This window comes from Cyclopterus lumpus, chromosome 16 (genome assembly GCF_009769545.1).
Source record: "Cyclopterus lumpus isolate fCycLum1 chromosome 16, fCycLum1.pri, whole genome shotgun sequence".
NCBI lineage: Eukaryota > Metazoa > Chordata > Actinopteri > Perciformes > Cyclopteridae > Cyclopterus > Cyclopterus lumpus.
In genome coordinates, this window is record NC_046981.1 from 11,014,744 (window position 1) to 11,030,524 (window position 15,781).

At 47.0% G+C, this 15,781-nt stretch overlaps 1 protein-coding gene across 3 annotated transcripts; it reads right to left on the reverse strand.

The window, feature by feature from the left end:
- Positions 1-748: 748 nt before the first annotated feature.
- On the reverse strand, positions 749-14,579 carry LOC117745551 (histone-lysine N-methyltransferase ASH1L-like). 3 transcript variants are annotated; one of them, XM_034553954.1, is made up of 14 exons: positions 14,152-14,579; positions 10,569-11,412; positions 5,647-9,706; positions 3,876-4,203; positions 3,523-3,696; positions 3,342-3,436; positions 3,185-3,258; positions 3,034-3,079; positions 2,890-2,930; positions 2,720-2,787; positions 2,462-2,631; positions 1,815-1,906; positions 1,559-1,701; positions 749-1,473 (listed from the first exon to the last, which is right to left on the reverse strand). In XM_034553954.1, exons 2-13 carry the CDS (start codon positions 11,205-11,207, stop codon positions 1,573-1,575), a joined length of 5,916 nt encoding a protein of 1,971 aa, XP_034409845.1. In that variant the 5' UTR covers positions 11,208-11,412; positions 14,152-14,579; the 3' UTR covers positions 749-1,473; positions 1,559-1,572. The 3 variants fall into 3 exon arrangements, 2 of the variants coding, with proteins under 2 accessions (XP_034409845.1, XP_034409846.1); XR_004611242.1 differs by lacking the exon at positions 749-1,473 and having other exon boundaries at positions 1,677-1,701; positions 2,449-2,631; XM_034553955.1 differs by lacking the exons at positions 749-1,473; positions 1,559-1,701; positions 1,815-1,906; ... (4 more) ...; positions 3,185-3,258; positions 3,342-3,436 and having other exon boundaries at positions 3,662-3,778.
- Between the last annotated feature and the right edge of the window lie 1,202 nt (positions 14,580-15,781).

The window sequence follows — 15,781 nt, forward strand, 5'->3', positions numbered from 1 at the left end:
CATACAATCATAGTCAATTTTAGGGACAAATGACTGATATATTGGTCAGCTTTATACTCTGTTAAAAACATGTTAGTAAAATGAAGTATTTGATTAATAGGTTTTATGTATAATCCCAATAATATTGTGATATATATACTCATTTTACACGCTACTGCTGATGGAAGGAAGCAGGTCTCTCTCTATGTACATGAACATGAAACTAAACGCTTATGGATACTTCCAAGTTGATTAGCCCAATGATCTAACATGAGAACAATCTACTATCCAACTGTACAGAAAAATGACCTCCAATCCTCAGATATTCACAAAAAACACAACAGAAGTCCTTATATAGTCCTTATCATATTAGATATTGCTTTTAAAGACAGCTTGAGTTGCTTAGGTACGTACACAAGACAACATGGCACTTCTACAGAGCATTTGGGGCAAATCAATTCTAGTGTTGTCTCCTCTCTTCCCCCAAGGACATTCTGATTGTCAATGCTCTGGAGCAAAAACATTCTCAAAGGCAGTCTGAGGTAAACAAAACACTTTTTTACCCCCCTCTCTCTCTCCCTCTCTCTCTCTCCCTTCCCCAGGAAGCAATACTGAAAATAGTCAACAATAAACATTCCTATCATGAATATATTTTTCCCATCTCTTAAGCAGACAGTGCTAAAGCTGTCTTTTTTCCCTCCAAAAATAACTTCTTTCTTATTCCGTCCCCCGTCCCCCCCCCCCCCCCCCCCGTCCCCCCCCCCCCGTCTTGGTAAAGTGAGAAAAAAACCTGACCACTGTCTCAGCAGCAGCTTTCAACTGGTTAATTTCTCCTTGTGTCATATCCCAAAGGTGCAATGTGACTTTGAAAGCTTAATGAGTAAATGAGGGTTCAATTTGACCTACTTAGGGCCTAGGCCTCACATTTTTGTATCCCCGGGCAGCTCCTGAGCTCCTTGTCTCTTGGAAACTTCAGAGCTGAAATGCTGAGTACCATATATGTCCACTTTCAGTCTCTGACCAATGTCTGTCTTTGCTTAAGGTGCCTAAGTAAGAGCAAACAAAGTGTGTGTGTGTGTGTGTGTGTGTGTGTGTTTATAGTGTGTTCACTCAGCATACATACATACAGTCTTTAGTGTGCTTGATCATCCAGCACTAGTGCAAATTCATTTCAGCTGGTCTGTTTCTTTTATTTCTTTCATCCAGGACAGTTTGTATCAGTTTCTCTCATCCCTTGCAGCTTGGACAAAAGATGTGTTGCCATGGTTTCATCCTTGGTGTGATGCCCTTCAGAGCGCTAGGTTCACCACACTCATCTGTGAGTGTGTGAGATGTCTTTCTTGCATTTTTTCGCTGCTATAATTCTCCATCTCACTTCTTCTTTTTCCTCGCGTGTTCTCTGTGGCACTACTACTGTTGATAGCAGTGTTGTGACCTCAGTTCCTGTCCGTCTGTCCGGTGGCAGGCCTGGTCCCTTTCTCAGAGTGGTCCCACCTACGTAAAGGCAAGATAATGTCAACAAGACAATGCATATACATCTCTGAGTCCCTCTTGTTTTTGTATCTGATGCTCTACTTACCTCTCATTGGTAGCTTATGAATGCTGCAGGGTCAAAAGTAAATCATTCAGCCGTTTCCTCCTCTGTTCTCTGCTGCAGACCTCTTCTTCCCCTCGTTTTTCTTCCTCTCCGTCCTCATCTCGCCTGTTCTGGGTGCTGGTGGGCTGTGTTGAACAAGTAGTGACAACTAATTGCAAAAGCAGCTTTTTATCCTTGTGGAAATATGCATGAACAAGAAAGAAAAGACTTTTTAGTAGGTGGGTGGCGTTTCACTCACACAGGGGCTGGCAGTGAGCGAGCTGGAGGTGTCCTGACTCTGATGGTGGTGGTCCCTGCTGGTAACCGTCACCTCCACCCCCACTTGCTGATCTGAGGGTCAGAACAGTATTCTGTATGTTAGTGAAGGCACTGTCGGAGGAAATGACCACAGCGCATAATGTATTTTACAGATACATCTGTAATTATGCGAGTGTCCTTATTTCCCCTTGATTCCTATCTGCAATCAGTCAGGGAGTCTCTGATGGTAACGGTGTGGGTTCACAGCTAATGGGGAGAGTTGATGTCTGCCGGGTTCTTGGACACCAGCGCTGGATGACAGAAATGGGGAAACATTTCTGCAGGCTGAGATTCTGTGGTTGGAAAACCACTTAGTTCGTGCTGCTGAGTATAATATGGAAAGACAGGCCAAATATGAGGACGACGGGCTGTAAGCAGAGCACACACAGATACACACATATACACACACACACACACACACACACACATACAGTACATGCACACATTAAGTAAAAGACAGAACACGGGACACCAGAAGAAATCTATACAGATGTGTAAATGAAAATGTATAGAGTTCAACCACATACACGTATGCATACACAAACACCTACAGAAACAAAAACTAACACACACACTTGCTTCATGGACCTGACATGATGTGGCTCTCGTCCCCACTGGATCCATCACAGGACAGGCGCTGTGAGTCCTGCTCCTCTGCCTCTGCGTCTCTCTCCCTCTCGATCCTCAGTCGGATCTGTCGGTCTCTCACAAGCTCCCAGTTCCTCACAAGGAACACGTGGTGTTTCACCACAAAGCTCCTGGCCCGGCACACGAGGAGAAACATGAGCTCACTGACATCAATTCAGTATTAGTTTATCTATGTTATTTGCAGAGTTCTTTCCGTACCTCTCGCTGCTGCTCAAAGGCTCCATGTCGAGGTGCGGAAACAAGCTGGTGATGTCGCTAGAGCTCTCCTGTGTTAACAAAAAGGAAATGGAGGGACACTTGTAAGTTCAACACTTGTAAAAGCTGCAGTCTTCACTAGAGTGAAACAACCTGAAGCCAAATGAACTCACCGCTGTCCGATGAGAGGACACACTCCTCTCCTTCAGCCGGCCTGAGTGAAACAGTGAGAGACACGGAGTAAGATGCTGTATGACAGCAGTGATTCGATCCATCTACTGAACTTGAAGATAACACATCGAATACCGGCCACTCACAGTAACGCCGCTTCCTCTTCAGGGGGACAGCAGGCTGCTTTTGGAGCTGTGACAACACAACATCAGAATTACATGCACATCCATGACACACTCTTATCTCCAATGATGGATTATTCCCTTCCTGGTTCTGTGTAATGGGGCTCGACTGTACCTGATTGTTCTGCCACAGGCACATAACATCATAAGGTAACTGGAAATGAATCCTCTTCAGCCTAAGGTACTTCCCTGGAGGACACACAGGCAATTTGGATAAACAATTGCAGTTACAACAAAATACATCAGTTTTTGAAATTGTATTATATACTCACCAACATGTATGGGAGCAGGTAAAAGGCTATATTCATGCTCCCCCGGTGAGTAATCCATACTCTCATTGCACAACTGTTGGGCTTTGGAGGGCGGGCTAGGAAAGAGACTTAAGGACATTAAAAACCTAAACTAAAAAAAAAAGATTCAAACAATGCTTTTGAATGAAGCCTGTCAACTTACTCTGTAGTTTTGTAATCATCTGAGTAAAGACCTGCCCTCAAAAACTTCTTCCTGGGAGGCCCATCTGCGCTCTCCTCTCTTTGGATGGTTTCTGGTTGAGATGGAGCCTGGTCGACATCTGATGGGCTAAAACATTCAGGGGGGGTGTCACACTCGGGTTTATCCTCAGCGACACTAAAAGGAAAGCATGAAGAGAGAGATAGAATGATAGAGGAAAAAGAGAAAGAGAGAAAAGGCACTGGTTTAGCACACAGTGCTGAAAACCGTGGGTTAATAAAGCAGTAGTGAGTGGTTGTATTGCATGTTCAAGTCAACCAGCTCAGGTACTTTATAATACAGTTGTGAGTGTTTACCTCTGATGACAAGGAGAGTCACCATGTTTTCTTTTCCGTCCCCTTTTCTTCCTGGCCTGCAGCTCCAACTCTCCTGTCACCTGCTGCCCTGTGTCGCCTCCTCTATCTCTCTCTGGCCCTCCTACTTCTCTCCCATCTCTTTTGTGTCCCGGCCAGAGGTCGGGTGATGACATGGAGGGAGCTGCAGATGAGTGCATGAGGGAGGATACAGTGGAGGGGAGTGGATGCTTTCTGGGCCGGCCTGGCCTTCTTTTCCCCCCCCCTACCACACTGTCTGGCGTTGGCATGGGCTTCTGCTGCACCCGGCATCTTGAATCACCTTGTAAACCTGCAGACATTGAAATGGAAAGAGGGAGGGAGGGGTTGAGGCACAGGAGGAGGGGTATAAGTGGTGGAGAGGAAATGAGACAGATGTGGATCAGTGATTGAGCCAGCAAGAGGTGTGATGTGAGGTCAGTCTAGGGTGAGTCATGCGGATGGGACCCATATTATGTGAGTCACAACATTTCCTCTGACCAGTTCACTTCTGGGAAATGCATTAAGAGGTGATTTATGTACGCACATTCACACCAAAAAAACACAAGAATGGCCACTGTGCAGAATGCAAACTTGGTATGAACATGCACGCGTGTGCACTCTTCCACACAAATAGTTTTTGCATGATCAGTTAATGTGGAACACAACCTCAAAAGGCTGAGCAGACAAAGACAGAGAGAAAAAAAGTGTTTGAGTGCGCCGCCGATGCTGTGCTGAACTTAAAAACATGTGTGTTTAGTTAAATGATGAATTGATGACAAATGTATTACACATTTCTTTTAAACATTTTCCCTTCACAGGTTGTTTTTGCCCCACTCTTACTTCCATGCTATCCTTCATTAATCACTCCTGAGGTCATCTATCTTTTTGATCTATTTTCCACAGTCGCTCACAGACTGACCACTCTTTCTTTTTCCAAGTCAGTTGGCCAACAATGAGGGGAAGGCCAGGCTTTAAATAACCACGCTGGTGGTTAGCTAATGACTGTGTTCACTGGGTAGCCCCCGGCTGCAACAGCGTGTGGTTCGCTGCAGGCCGGGAGGATTTCAAAGATGTTCAGGAAGATTCCCATCAAGATGCTCCTGCTATACCACTTTTTAGAAATGCCAACAAAGTGGTTGCTGAGTGGTAACATTTAAGGTGTGTGTGTGTGTGTGTTTGTGTGTGTGTGTGTGAGTGTGGGAGCTAGGCACATATCCTGCACAGCAGCGGGAGTCTGAAATCGCCTATAAAAAGAACGAAGTCTTATTTCCTCTCAAACACCCTCCAGTCTTTGATATGTGGCTCAACAACACCTGAGAAAAAGCAATGCTGTCACTATAGTGGGCAAACTATTGGTGCCAAAATCTCATCTCCACATTCTGCGAATAAAATAATCTGTCATAACCTCGTAAGTGTAAAGAGCCTCTTGGCATACAACCTCTTCAAGCAGCTAGCTGTCATGATTTGGGTGCTGTTGTATTTCAATAATAAGCACGGTTGAGATTAGATTTTCCATATTATCTGTCAGTATTCTATGTATACATGTTTTTTGCAACTATGCATTCCCACAACACACGCATGTTAACTATGGAGGTTTTTTTGGGAGCATTTATCAGCACATGATAGCCAGAGAAATACTAACATTGCAGTATTTGTACCCACTTTAGCATTAATACTAACATCATCTCACAGCCATCACAGAGAAGTCTATTCAGTCACAGATGTATTGATCAAACCATTCATGCATCCTCACCTGTTTCTCTCCTCTCAGTCCAGGCTGGCTCATCTTTCCTCCATGACCTGTCCCCACTTCCTGGACTCTTACAGGCCAATCCGCTCCTCAGACCCGTCCCCCCTGTTGCCAAGGCAACTGATGTGAACAGGTTGGTGTGTGTTGGGGACGGTGACGTCCTGTACAGGTGTAACTCGTCCTCGCCGTCTTCGTCCTCTCCGTCTGATGCGATCCGTCTGCCTGTATGTTGCTCTCCAGTAAAGCCTCTCCAGCTGGGAGTTGTATTTCCAAATCCTGTGCCTCCCAGGCCCCCAAATTGTTTCCAGCTCTGGCCCAGACCGCCCCAGCTTCCTCCAAATGAAGACAGGTGAGAGGAGCCCAGCCCTAGTGAGGTGAGAGATGTGTGTTTGAACCTCTCTGCTGAGGATGACGATGTGGCAGCAGCAGCGGACCCCATTCCTCTGGACCCTTTTCTTCCTGCTTCACCTTGCCCCAAAATGAACCCTGCCCTTGGCTTTGAACTAGCCAACCCCTCTCTCTCAATTCCATCTTCCTCGTGCAACTCCTCTTCCTCATCCATGTCTTGCTCGCAGTGCCGGTGTTTATGTTTGTGTTTGTGTTCACTCCTCCCACAGCCACAGGGGAGGCTGGATGTGAACCCTGAACTGAGGTGTGAGGCTCCTCCACTGCCTCCTATATCTCCCTCAACCTGCCCTCCTAAAGCTCCCTCCCGCAGCAACCTGCTCCTTCGCCTGTGGAATCTGGCTGGGTTGAGGAGGAAGTGTGCATGATGGGACTGATGGGGGGAATACTGGTGTGGTGAGGGAAGCTGGTAGGAGCTGGGGAGGTGGTGATAAAGTGGTGTGGCTGGGGGATAGCTGCCGTAAAAGCCCATATTTTCAATGGTCTCCTGAAATTTTGACGAGCAACCACATTGCCTGCTGTCCGGCTTCCTGCTGCAATGCACTGGCTGGCAAGGGTAGAAAGGCTGGGGGGAGAAGGAGGGATTAGCAGAGTAAGGTGAGGGGTGAGGAGAGTAGAAGCCATTCAGATTGATCCTGAAGATGTTGGAGCGGAGAGAATGTGAGGAGTGATGACGCCTTCCCCCAGCAGCACTCCTACTCCCATCAGAGCCCTGTCCCAGTCCTGTCCTCGCCCAACTTCGCCGTCCGATGTGGATCTCGCTGAACTGACCAATCAAATCTTCTAGCTCGGCCAGAAACTCTGGATCCTGCATGTGCAGCTGCTGGTGCTTCTTCTTATGTTTATTTTTCTGTCTCTTCAGTGCATTGTGTCCAAGGCATGGGTAATAGTCCAAATGAGAGCACTTGTTGTGTCCTGGACAGGAGCACGGGCACAAGCAAGAACAGGAAGAGGAACAGTCGTAATCCCTTCGCCTGTGCCTGTGTCGGTCTCTGTGCCGCTCCACAGTAGTTGAGTTGGGGCCGGGGTTTGTGTGTCTCGGCATTAGAGAGAGGGGTGAAGAGACAGGAGAGGGACGATCCCCAAGAGAGGAGGGGTGCCTTTGACCCACCAAAATCCCTCCTGACCCCTGACCCAACCTGAACATGCCTCTAACCCCCCTCATCTCCGCTCGCTCAGAAACACTGTTGTTATCCGTTCCAATCCCACTGTCGCTAGGCAGCGTGTCCTCGCTGTGCGACTCACTCCTGGGGGAGGCCCTGGGGGTGGCCTCTTTCAGGTGGCCCGGAGAGCCTGGTGTATGATGCAGCGGAGGGGTGGGACAGGAAAGCTTACATGAAGACTGGTGAAAGGGAAAATGATGCCTTCCCTGACATGGACAACTCTTCTTCACAAAAGGATAGAGGGACGAGGAGGAGAGAGGACGGGGGGAGGTACAGGAGGATGATGGGGAAGGGAGGGAGAAAGGGTGAGGAAAAAGTAGGGAAGATGTTGGTTCTGTGAGGCTGCCTTCACTATAAGGGCTCTGGGCCCCACTTGAGTGGGTGAGAGATGGAGATGGAAATGGGTGAGAGGGAGGAGGCTGGGGTTGGTTAGATGAGAAGAGAGATGTTTCAGAGGGATTGTTAAACAAGGACGACTGTGTGGTGTTCTGGGAGTTGGTGTTAGCTTTCGGCTTGCGTCCTCGTCTCTTGCCCATGTAGATGGTCCCTCTCTTGCTCACATTGATCTGAGGGCCCAACTTGCTCCCAAAGGAGGAAGACAGGGCTGAGAGTGTGTGTACTGTTGTAGCCTCTATTGATTTACTCATTCTCAGAGAGGTCTCGGGATCTGCTGGCTGGTCTCCTCTTGCCTCCTTTCCCACATACCCAGACAGCATTGCCTTGTGAAGTCTCCTCTTCTTTCTTTTCTTCATTTCGTTAATCAGCCTCCTGATCTTTAGCTGCCTGTTCCCCTTTTCAGGAGTGTGAAAATCTTCACTCCTTTCAGTGCGATTCAGTGCATCTCGACTGTGGTCCTCGGGGAGGGGTCGCTTGGGGGGACGTCCACGCTTTTTAGGGCTGGATTTAGACTGAGCGGCGCACTGCAGTTTTGGACTTGGCTCCAGCACTGGGGCTTTTTGAACTCTGTCACACCCCATTAGAGGCACCTCAGTTGGGATAGCGTTTGGTAAAAGCCTCGTGGGAGGTTCATCTGAGCTAGAGCTGTGAGATTTTGGGCGGCCCCTTTTTCGGGCAGGGGCTATGGGGCATCTGGAAGCAGGGAAACTAGGGTCGGATGTGGGATGACTCTGCTTTGGAGATGGAGGTTTGGTTGCAGACGAGAGAGGGGAGGAGCTGCTGTTTAACGAGCCAGAGGGAGCTGTGTGTGACTCATCAATCTGATGAATAGTGGCCTTGGCAAGAAGGGGCATCTTGGGGTTCTGGGGGAAACTTAGTAAAGGATTATGTTGGGAATCTGAAGGGGCTTCATGATTTTCCAGCCTCTGAGCCCGGTGCACCAGCTTGGTCCAGCTGGGCCGCCTGGCTTTACGCTTCTTAAGCGGACGGCTGTCCTGCTCTTGGGGGGAAAAAGGGGGAGAAACAGGGGCACGGGCAGAGGGAGTGGGCAGAGAGGGGGGAGCAGAAGAGAGGGGGTGGCTTGGAGGCACAGTTGAATGTCTTGAGACATCTTGTTCTTTTGATTTACTGGAGTCACCTGTTGCGGTTTCTGGCTCAGCTTGTTTAACTGGCTTACAACTGTCCTCCATCTTGTTTATATCATCTGGTCTGCCTGGATTCATGACGTTATAGGTTTTATCTAGTTTACCAGTATCAACTGTTTCACCAAATGTATTATCCTCTGGTCTTAGACTGTCTGGGCTAAGTGTATCTCTCTTTTTCTCTGCCTTTCCTCTTTCAGTCTTTGACTCATCCCTCCACGTATCATCAGTCCTATGCCCTTCCTCTTTTTCTTTACCATGCCTTGATTTCCAATATTTCCCTTTCTCTTTTTTCTTCTTCTTCCCTTCTTCCTTTCTGATCTGACTCTTTGCTCTCTCAGCTCCCAATCTATCTCTCTTTGATTTTTTGTCTTTCTGTTTGTCTTTCTTTGCTTTCCTCTCTTTGTCTCTCTTTGTCTCTAGTGAGGCCTGTAGAGAGGGATCCTGATCTTGGGTTTGGGCAGAGGAGAGAGCCACAATGGGAAGGGGCTGTGGTTTAGGGGTGACTGAAGAAGAGGAAGGAGAGTCTGGTCTACTCTTATTGGACAGACTGAGTTCTTTATGGGAGCTGGGGAAGGCTGGAAGTCTTGTTGAGGAGTCCATGAAGGAAACAGAGGAGGAACTGCTGTGTTTTCCAACTTTGTTTTTCTGCGAGGTGGAAGTGCCAAGTATGTCGACAGAGCCTTTCCCATTAGATAGTCCCTTCTTTTTTGCTGTCTGAACCCAACCATTATGTTTCTTGGAGGTCTTCCCTTCATTCCTGGTTTCCGATGCAGATGGGCCTTGGATGCATGTGGTGGGAGGAGTAATTGAAGCTGTTTGGTCTGTTGTAGCAAAGCAGGGTTTGTGTCCTGCAGAGACAGGCTTGCCATTGACACTGGGAAGCTTCTTTTTCTTCACTCTCTCAGATGAGCCATTTGAATTCACCTCTGTCTTATTGGCCAGTTTGATAGGAACCTGGGGAGTGCAAACACAGAATCTCTGTCATAGACAACAATGGCGGTGACATCCACTAGTTTGGTAATGACAACAGCGAAGGACAATGGGGAAGCGACAACAACTGAAATGCTTTTGTTTTTGCCCGCCCATTAAAAGAGAGCGTGAGGACAAAATGACTTAATCAGGCAGTGAAAAGAGGGCATACTGAAGAGAAGACAGTGAGGTGATGGGAACAGGAATGGGGCTGACACAGAAAGGAGAAATACAAAGGCAGAGAAACAGAGAGGAAGGGAGTGGGACAGAGACAGAGGGGGAGAGAAAGATAAATGAGAGCAGGTAGAGAAAAGAGAGGATGTAAAAATAGAAGAGAGGGATAGATATAGAGAGCCAAGCAGAGGCACCAAGAGGGAGAGAAAGATGTGCCATTGGTAGCTATAAATTGCCACTAATACAGATGAGAAGGCCTGACATTTTATACTTGTCCTGTAATTTTGGTATGCTGCAGCTTGAGTGGCAGTTGTGCAGTTAAAGCAATATGCTTCCCCTTGGATGATTGTTATAGGGACCGATGGACTCTGTAATAGCTCAAAGTGGTTGCCGTGCTGTTGTCCTATTTATAGGTCTGTTTATTTAAATGGGTTGCTTAGGTTTCAGTATTGAAACAATAGCTCACTTGACCTTATTACAGATGAGCACAGAGCTGCACCATGTAAGCATGTCTGGTGGAAAGAAAAGGCAAAAAGCAATAAACAGAGCTACAGCACATGTGTGCACACCTTCAGTCACTGTAACACTGTGTGTGTGTGTGTGTGTGTGTGTGTGTGTGTGTGTGTGTGTGTGTGCTTGGGTGCATGTGTGTGTACCCTTGTCCTTAACTTACCTGTTTGACAGACTTGGTCCTATGGCTGGTTATGGCCGGGGCTGTCGTGGAAATTGTTGATGATAACGCCAGTGATGATGAAGATGATAATGATGATGATGATGCAAGTGGTGGTGAAGCAGCGGATGCAGTTTGTTTAGATGTGGTCTGGACAGAATCCAAGCCTGAATGTTGATCTCTGGTTGCTTCGTCTGGAGTGGAGCTGCTTTTATTCTGCGGTCCTCCGTCTCCATTCCCCCTCAGCAGTCCCCCTCGGGCTTGTCTCTGATAGGTCCTGACGGTGGGCTTGCAGACGTAGCTCTCCAAGATCTTGGGCGGTTTTTTGGTGCGCTTGGCCTGGAGTCCAATTCGGAGACGTACATTCCCCTCAGGGCAGCTGGTCTCTCTGCCAGAGATCTGAAGCTGTTGCTGCCCTGCGCTTCCACAACGCCCCTCAATGAGCAACTCCAGCACTGCCCCCTTGTCTCCTTCTCTCTTTTTCACTACTCCTCTTTTCTCCTCCTCCTTTTCCCCTACATCTCCTTTCTCCACCTCACCCCTCTTCTTTTTCTCTACCACTTCAGAGTCTTCAGATGCAGAGGTGGGGTCCAGAGTGGAGTTTGTGGTTGTAGGGGTTCTCCCCTTCACTCTCTGGTCCATCAGAGAAGTCAGGGGGGAGAGGCAGGATGCTGTGGAGCTTCCAGTATTAACACTTTTAAATTACCCCAGTGGGGTTGTTGGGATCAGGAGCAGAATGTAGGTGTCGGTCAGGAGATTTCCAAAAGAATATCCTGTAATAGTCCAAGTACAGTTGCTCTACGTCATCCAGCGAAGGAAGTTCTCACTTTTGTCCTTTAGGCTTCAACTGAGATGGAGTAAGTTTGAGGCAAAGAAAGAGGGAGAGAAAAGACAGAAAGAAAGATAGAGAGGCCAGTGATTAGTCATTTCAGTGAGCTCAGATGTTGAGTAGCAGCAGTACATGAATTGAGGGGAAAGTCCCGTTCCTGCAGGCAGCTGTAGAGAGGTGCTAAAGTCTGTGTCCACAGAGATGACCTCATCATACAGAACCTACAAATCTCATCACCCTGGGGGCCAATCAGCGCCACCGATTCCCAGAATGTCGGCACTAACTGGAAGAAAGACTGACTCACATTCCTCAAAAACAGCTCAGCAGGTTTTCTCTAACAATCTGTAAGTAAAGGCAGCTCTGAAAGACAGCAAACACTCCCTAAACCTCTCCACTTGTACTTATGTTCTCATCCTCACTCTGCCTCCTCGACCCAAATCAATATATCAATCAATCAATCAGCTCCTGACTAATTCAAACACTTGATCCAGTCTCCTCCCCTCCTCTCCCTACTGTCTTTGCGCCTTCTGTTCTCAGCTACTCCCACAAGCACTTCTCCTCCCACCCTTCCCTCTAGTGTACTTTCTTTTCTCTCCAAAACTCCCCTTTTCATGTTTGGCAGAAAGCTTTTGCATGCATTCTCTATTAGTCCCATCCTCTCTCTCTCTCTCTCTCTCTCTCTCTCTCTCTCTCTCTCTCTCTCACTCTTCCCTTCTCTCTGTGTAGACCACACAGTAAAATGGTCAACTCATACACTGTATCCATGTTAATCAGAACCATATTTCCTTCTCCACTTCGCTCTTTTCCTCCTCTCCAACCTAAATCCCTCCATTCACGGCCCGATCATTCCCCTCCTCCCCTTTTCAGTAGTGGTAACACAAATCCGTAGGAAAGGGTAAAACTTATTTTTGGAAAGGAGTGCAAATTCCTCCTCCTCCCATTGCTTCCTTTAAGTCAAGTAAGCTATTCATTGACCCCATTGTACATTTACTTTTAATGTGACATTACAGCAAGTAACACAGCCTAAAATAACATTCTCACCACCAGAAAAAAACGTGCACACATTGGTGTTCAGCCTAGTTTTGAAATTATTGAAGGGAAGCATCATCTTCAGTCATGCTTCCTTCATTTTACTCTCTCATTAGGGGAGATGCTCATCCATTTTCTATTAACACACATCCTGCCAAGCATTCGTGCAGCTCTCTCCTGAGAGCCTGTTATGAAATAGCTAATTTGTCTCACAACGCATCGAACTGCCCCCCTTAAAACTTACAAGAGCATCTCAGATAATGTTTTCATTTAAGAGCTGAGTGGGCTATCTCTCCTGACTCTTGGTCTCTCCACACCCAAACTCTTTCCTTGAATCATATGGAGTTCAAATCAACATCTGTTCCAGTAACTGCTGTTATGTAATAGTTTTGGAAAGCATTTCCGAGGGCAAACCTCGTTACAATCAAATGAAATGAGCACAGAGATGGACATTGGTCCTCTGCCGCCTCCATCATGACCTCTAGTCCAGCGGCCTGACCGCATGAAGAAAAGGATACAGGCATGAGGAGAAGCTTGATATGGGTTGCAATCCATTTTTGCAAAGTGACTAGAAGATAATAAAAGTGGCAGGTTTTCAAACTTAAAAGGGCAAGCCCATTCAACATCAGTCAAAGTGCATACTAATAGCTTTTTATACTCTCCCGAGCTATACCTCTCGAACATAACTCCAAATTATTCCAACATTAGACCAGAAGCTATTTCCAGTGACAGGATGATGGGTGGACTTGACACTGCAGTCAGTGTGGGTTCCTCTGCAGCGCTGAGGCGACGATTAAATCATGATAATGGCCCACCCCTCCATATATCCAGCCATCATCACCATCCCATGACGGTGTTATCATCAATAACTACAACACCATTATCCTCTGCCTGACAACAGCAGGGAGCACAGAAGCTCTGAAATGAGGGCTGCTGTGATGGCATCTTAAAATACTGAACCGTGAAGCCTCACTCCACTTCACATCCACATGGAAGTTTCTCACGTGAGACTCCCCCCCTCCTCACACACACAGACACACGTTCTCCTAGTGAGTGTATTACTAGTGTGTTGGTCGTACATTGTGTACCCAGGTCGCAGCTGCATATGTGACTGGTGTTGCTACTGTAGATACAGTATGGGCAGTGGGGGTGTTACCGCACTGGAGCAACCTATCCCCGGTTTACTGAGGACGTCAACAGGGGCTTCCTTCTCCATAATGACTTTGCGCACCTCTGAAAAAACACTATCCGCCTGATGCCGTCGCACTTATAAATGATGCACACATGCACGTGTTGTTGTTGTCGTCACTCTTAAGCCCATAATGAAATATGAAACACACGTTAAGCGTCCTAAAACATACACAGATTGAAACTCCCAAGATGGAAGTGGAGGGTCGCTTATACGCGAGCGTCCAAATGTGCTCGCTACAGTGTTTGTGATGTGAGTCCCCGAGACACCTTTTTTTTCCTTCTTTTTTCCCCCCTCTTCTATGTGTCCTCTCGCCAGCCCTTCTGCTGCTGTCAGCAACATTAAAATCAGAAATGTCCCCACGCACGGAGAACAGAGGGAGAAACATACTCAGCAACAAGGGATCAAATTAGCGCAACGCGGATGCACAACACGATCAGTAACCCCAAGAGCTGCGAGCTCGCTGCTGATGACAGGGCCTGCACACATGAATACGGACCGCCGTGAAAATCTGTAATAAGGCTACGTAGGCTACTTACCCGAGAGCGCGTCCCGGAGCCAACTGCGTTTGAGGCATGAGGTTACGGTGTTGCTGTCCGGCTTTCCACCTTCTCACCAACTGCAATCCGGAGCTGTTTGGTGCATTAGATGTTGCTTTGATTACATAACTGAGAGCAGCGGAGGTTAAAACACCTCCTTAAACCGAGTTTCAGTCTCATCGGAGCGCGGAGCCGACTGTGCAACAACATTGGCGCGGGTGTTTTCATAATCATAGTCGACGGATCTTCGTCGGCGCGTCTCCGCAGCTAGGTGGCGGACTGGTTATACTGGATCTTATCTTTTGCCCACTTCTCTCGGGGAAAGTTGCATCGCTCTCCCTAGGCCAGTAAGAATGGGTCAGATTGTGCTCACGCGAGCTGTTAACGTGTCAGGGTGCAGCAGCGTGTGTGTGTGTGTGCGTGTATGTGTGTGCGTGTATGTGTGTGCGTGTGTGTGTGTGTGTGTGTGTGTGTGTGTGTGTGTGTGTGTGTGTGTGTGTGTGCGTGGGGTTACAGGCTGTGACAGTGCGGAGGGGCTGGTGGATGTGTGGAATGCAATCGCGTGGCCATTTTCGTGTGGCCAGAGAAGGGGATAAAACGGCACGGGATCTCAATGCGGTTCATAATAGGCGATAGAGGAGGGCTATTTAGACGTTTAATAAAATGGCGACGAATGGCAGCTCAAAAGTTGCTCTGACTGGCCGGCAGACTGGAAGAAGCACTTATTAAAAAGTTCATATGTGAGAGCTTATCAGTTACACATATTGAACCAAAACTACAAGCAATGTTTTCCTCCACTCAGTGGAATTACACTAAATCTATCTAATATAGAGCTACAACAAAACTACAGATTTAACACACGTGTTTTAGTATAAACATACACTAATGCAATCTAGAATTACATTTACATAAATAATAGCGATGATTGTAATACGTATTATATAGAAATTACATTATTATTATTGTTTATTATTTGTTGTAACAATGTGATCTAGTACTAAAGCAGAAGTCGCACACTTGTTGTTTTGTTGTGTGTAGGTCTATAGAGGGCCAGATGAACTCATCATGGGTCGTGACAAACATGAGCTTTTGGGCTCCTATTGTTCCTCCTGCAGTCAATGTAACCTCCAAATAGCTGCATTCATTTCACACTACACACTCGTGAATTTCACCTGTACCCAGTAAACAACCACAATGTGAAGAGGGATTGCTGTATTTAGAATGTGTTTTGGTAATTCAAATGAAAAACACTGTTTTATTTAAGAATATGTACATGTATGGACAATATCACAATAACGTTTTAAAAACTATAGTTTTAGGGTCTTTCAACAAGACAGAGCTTCAGGATAAGGTAATGATGCAGGACTTGTCATAAGGGTGCTGCATTGGTGCATTTTACAACATTTGGAGAGCAAATTAGAAATGAATAGAATTACTACACCAAATGACACACATTGAACCTGGGGCAGAGCACTGGGTATACTGGGGCTGTTGCCCACTTTGCTTGGTTGGTAGGCTAATCCATCTTTGCCTTGAGGCATGGCCAGATGAATCATTTCTTTAGGGTGCACAGAGAACATGTTCATTGGTCCTTATGGCTCACCCCAAACCCTCACTTCCCTGCTTTGTG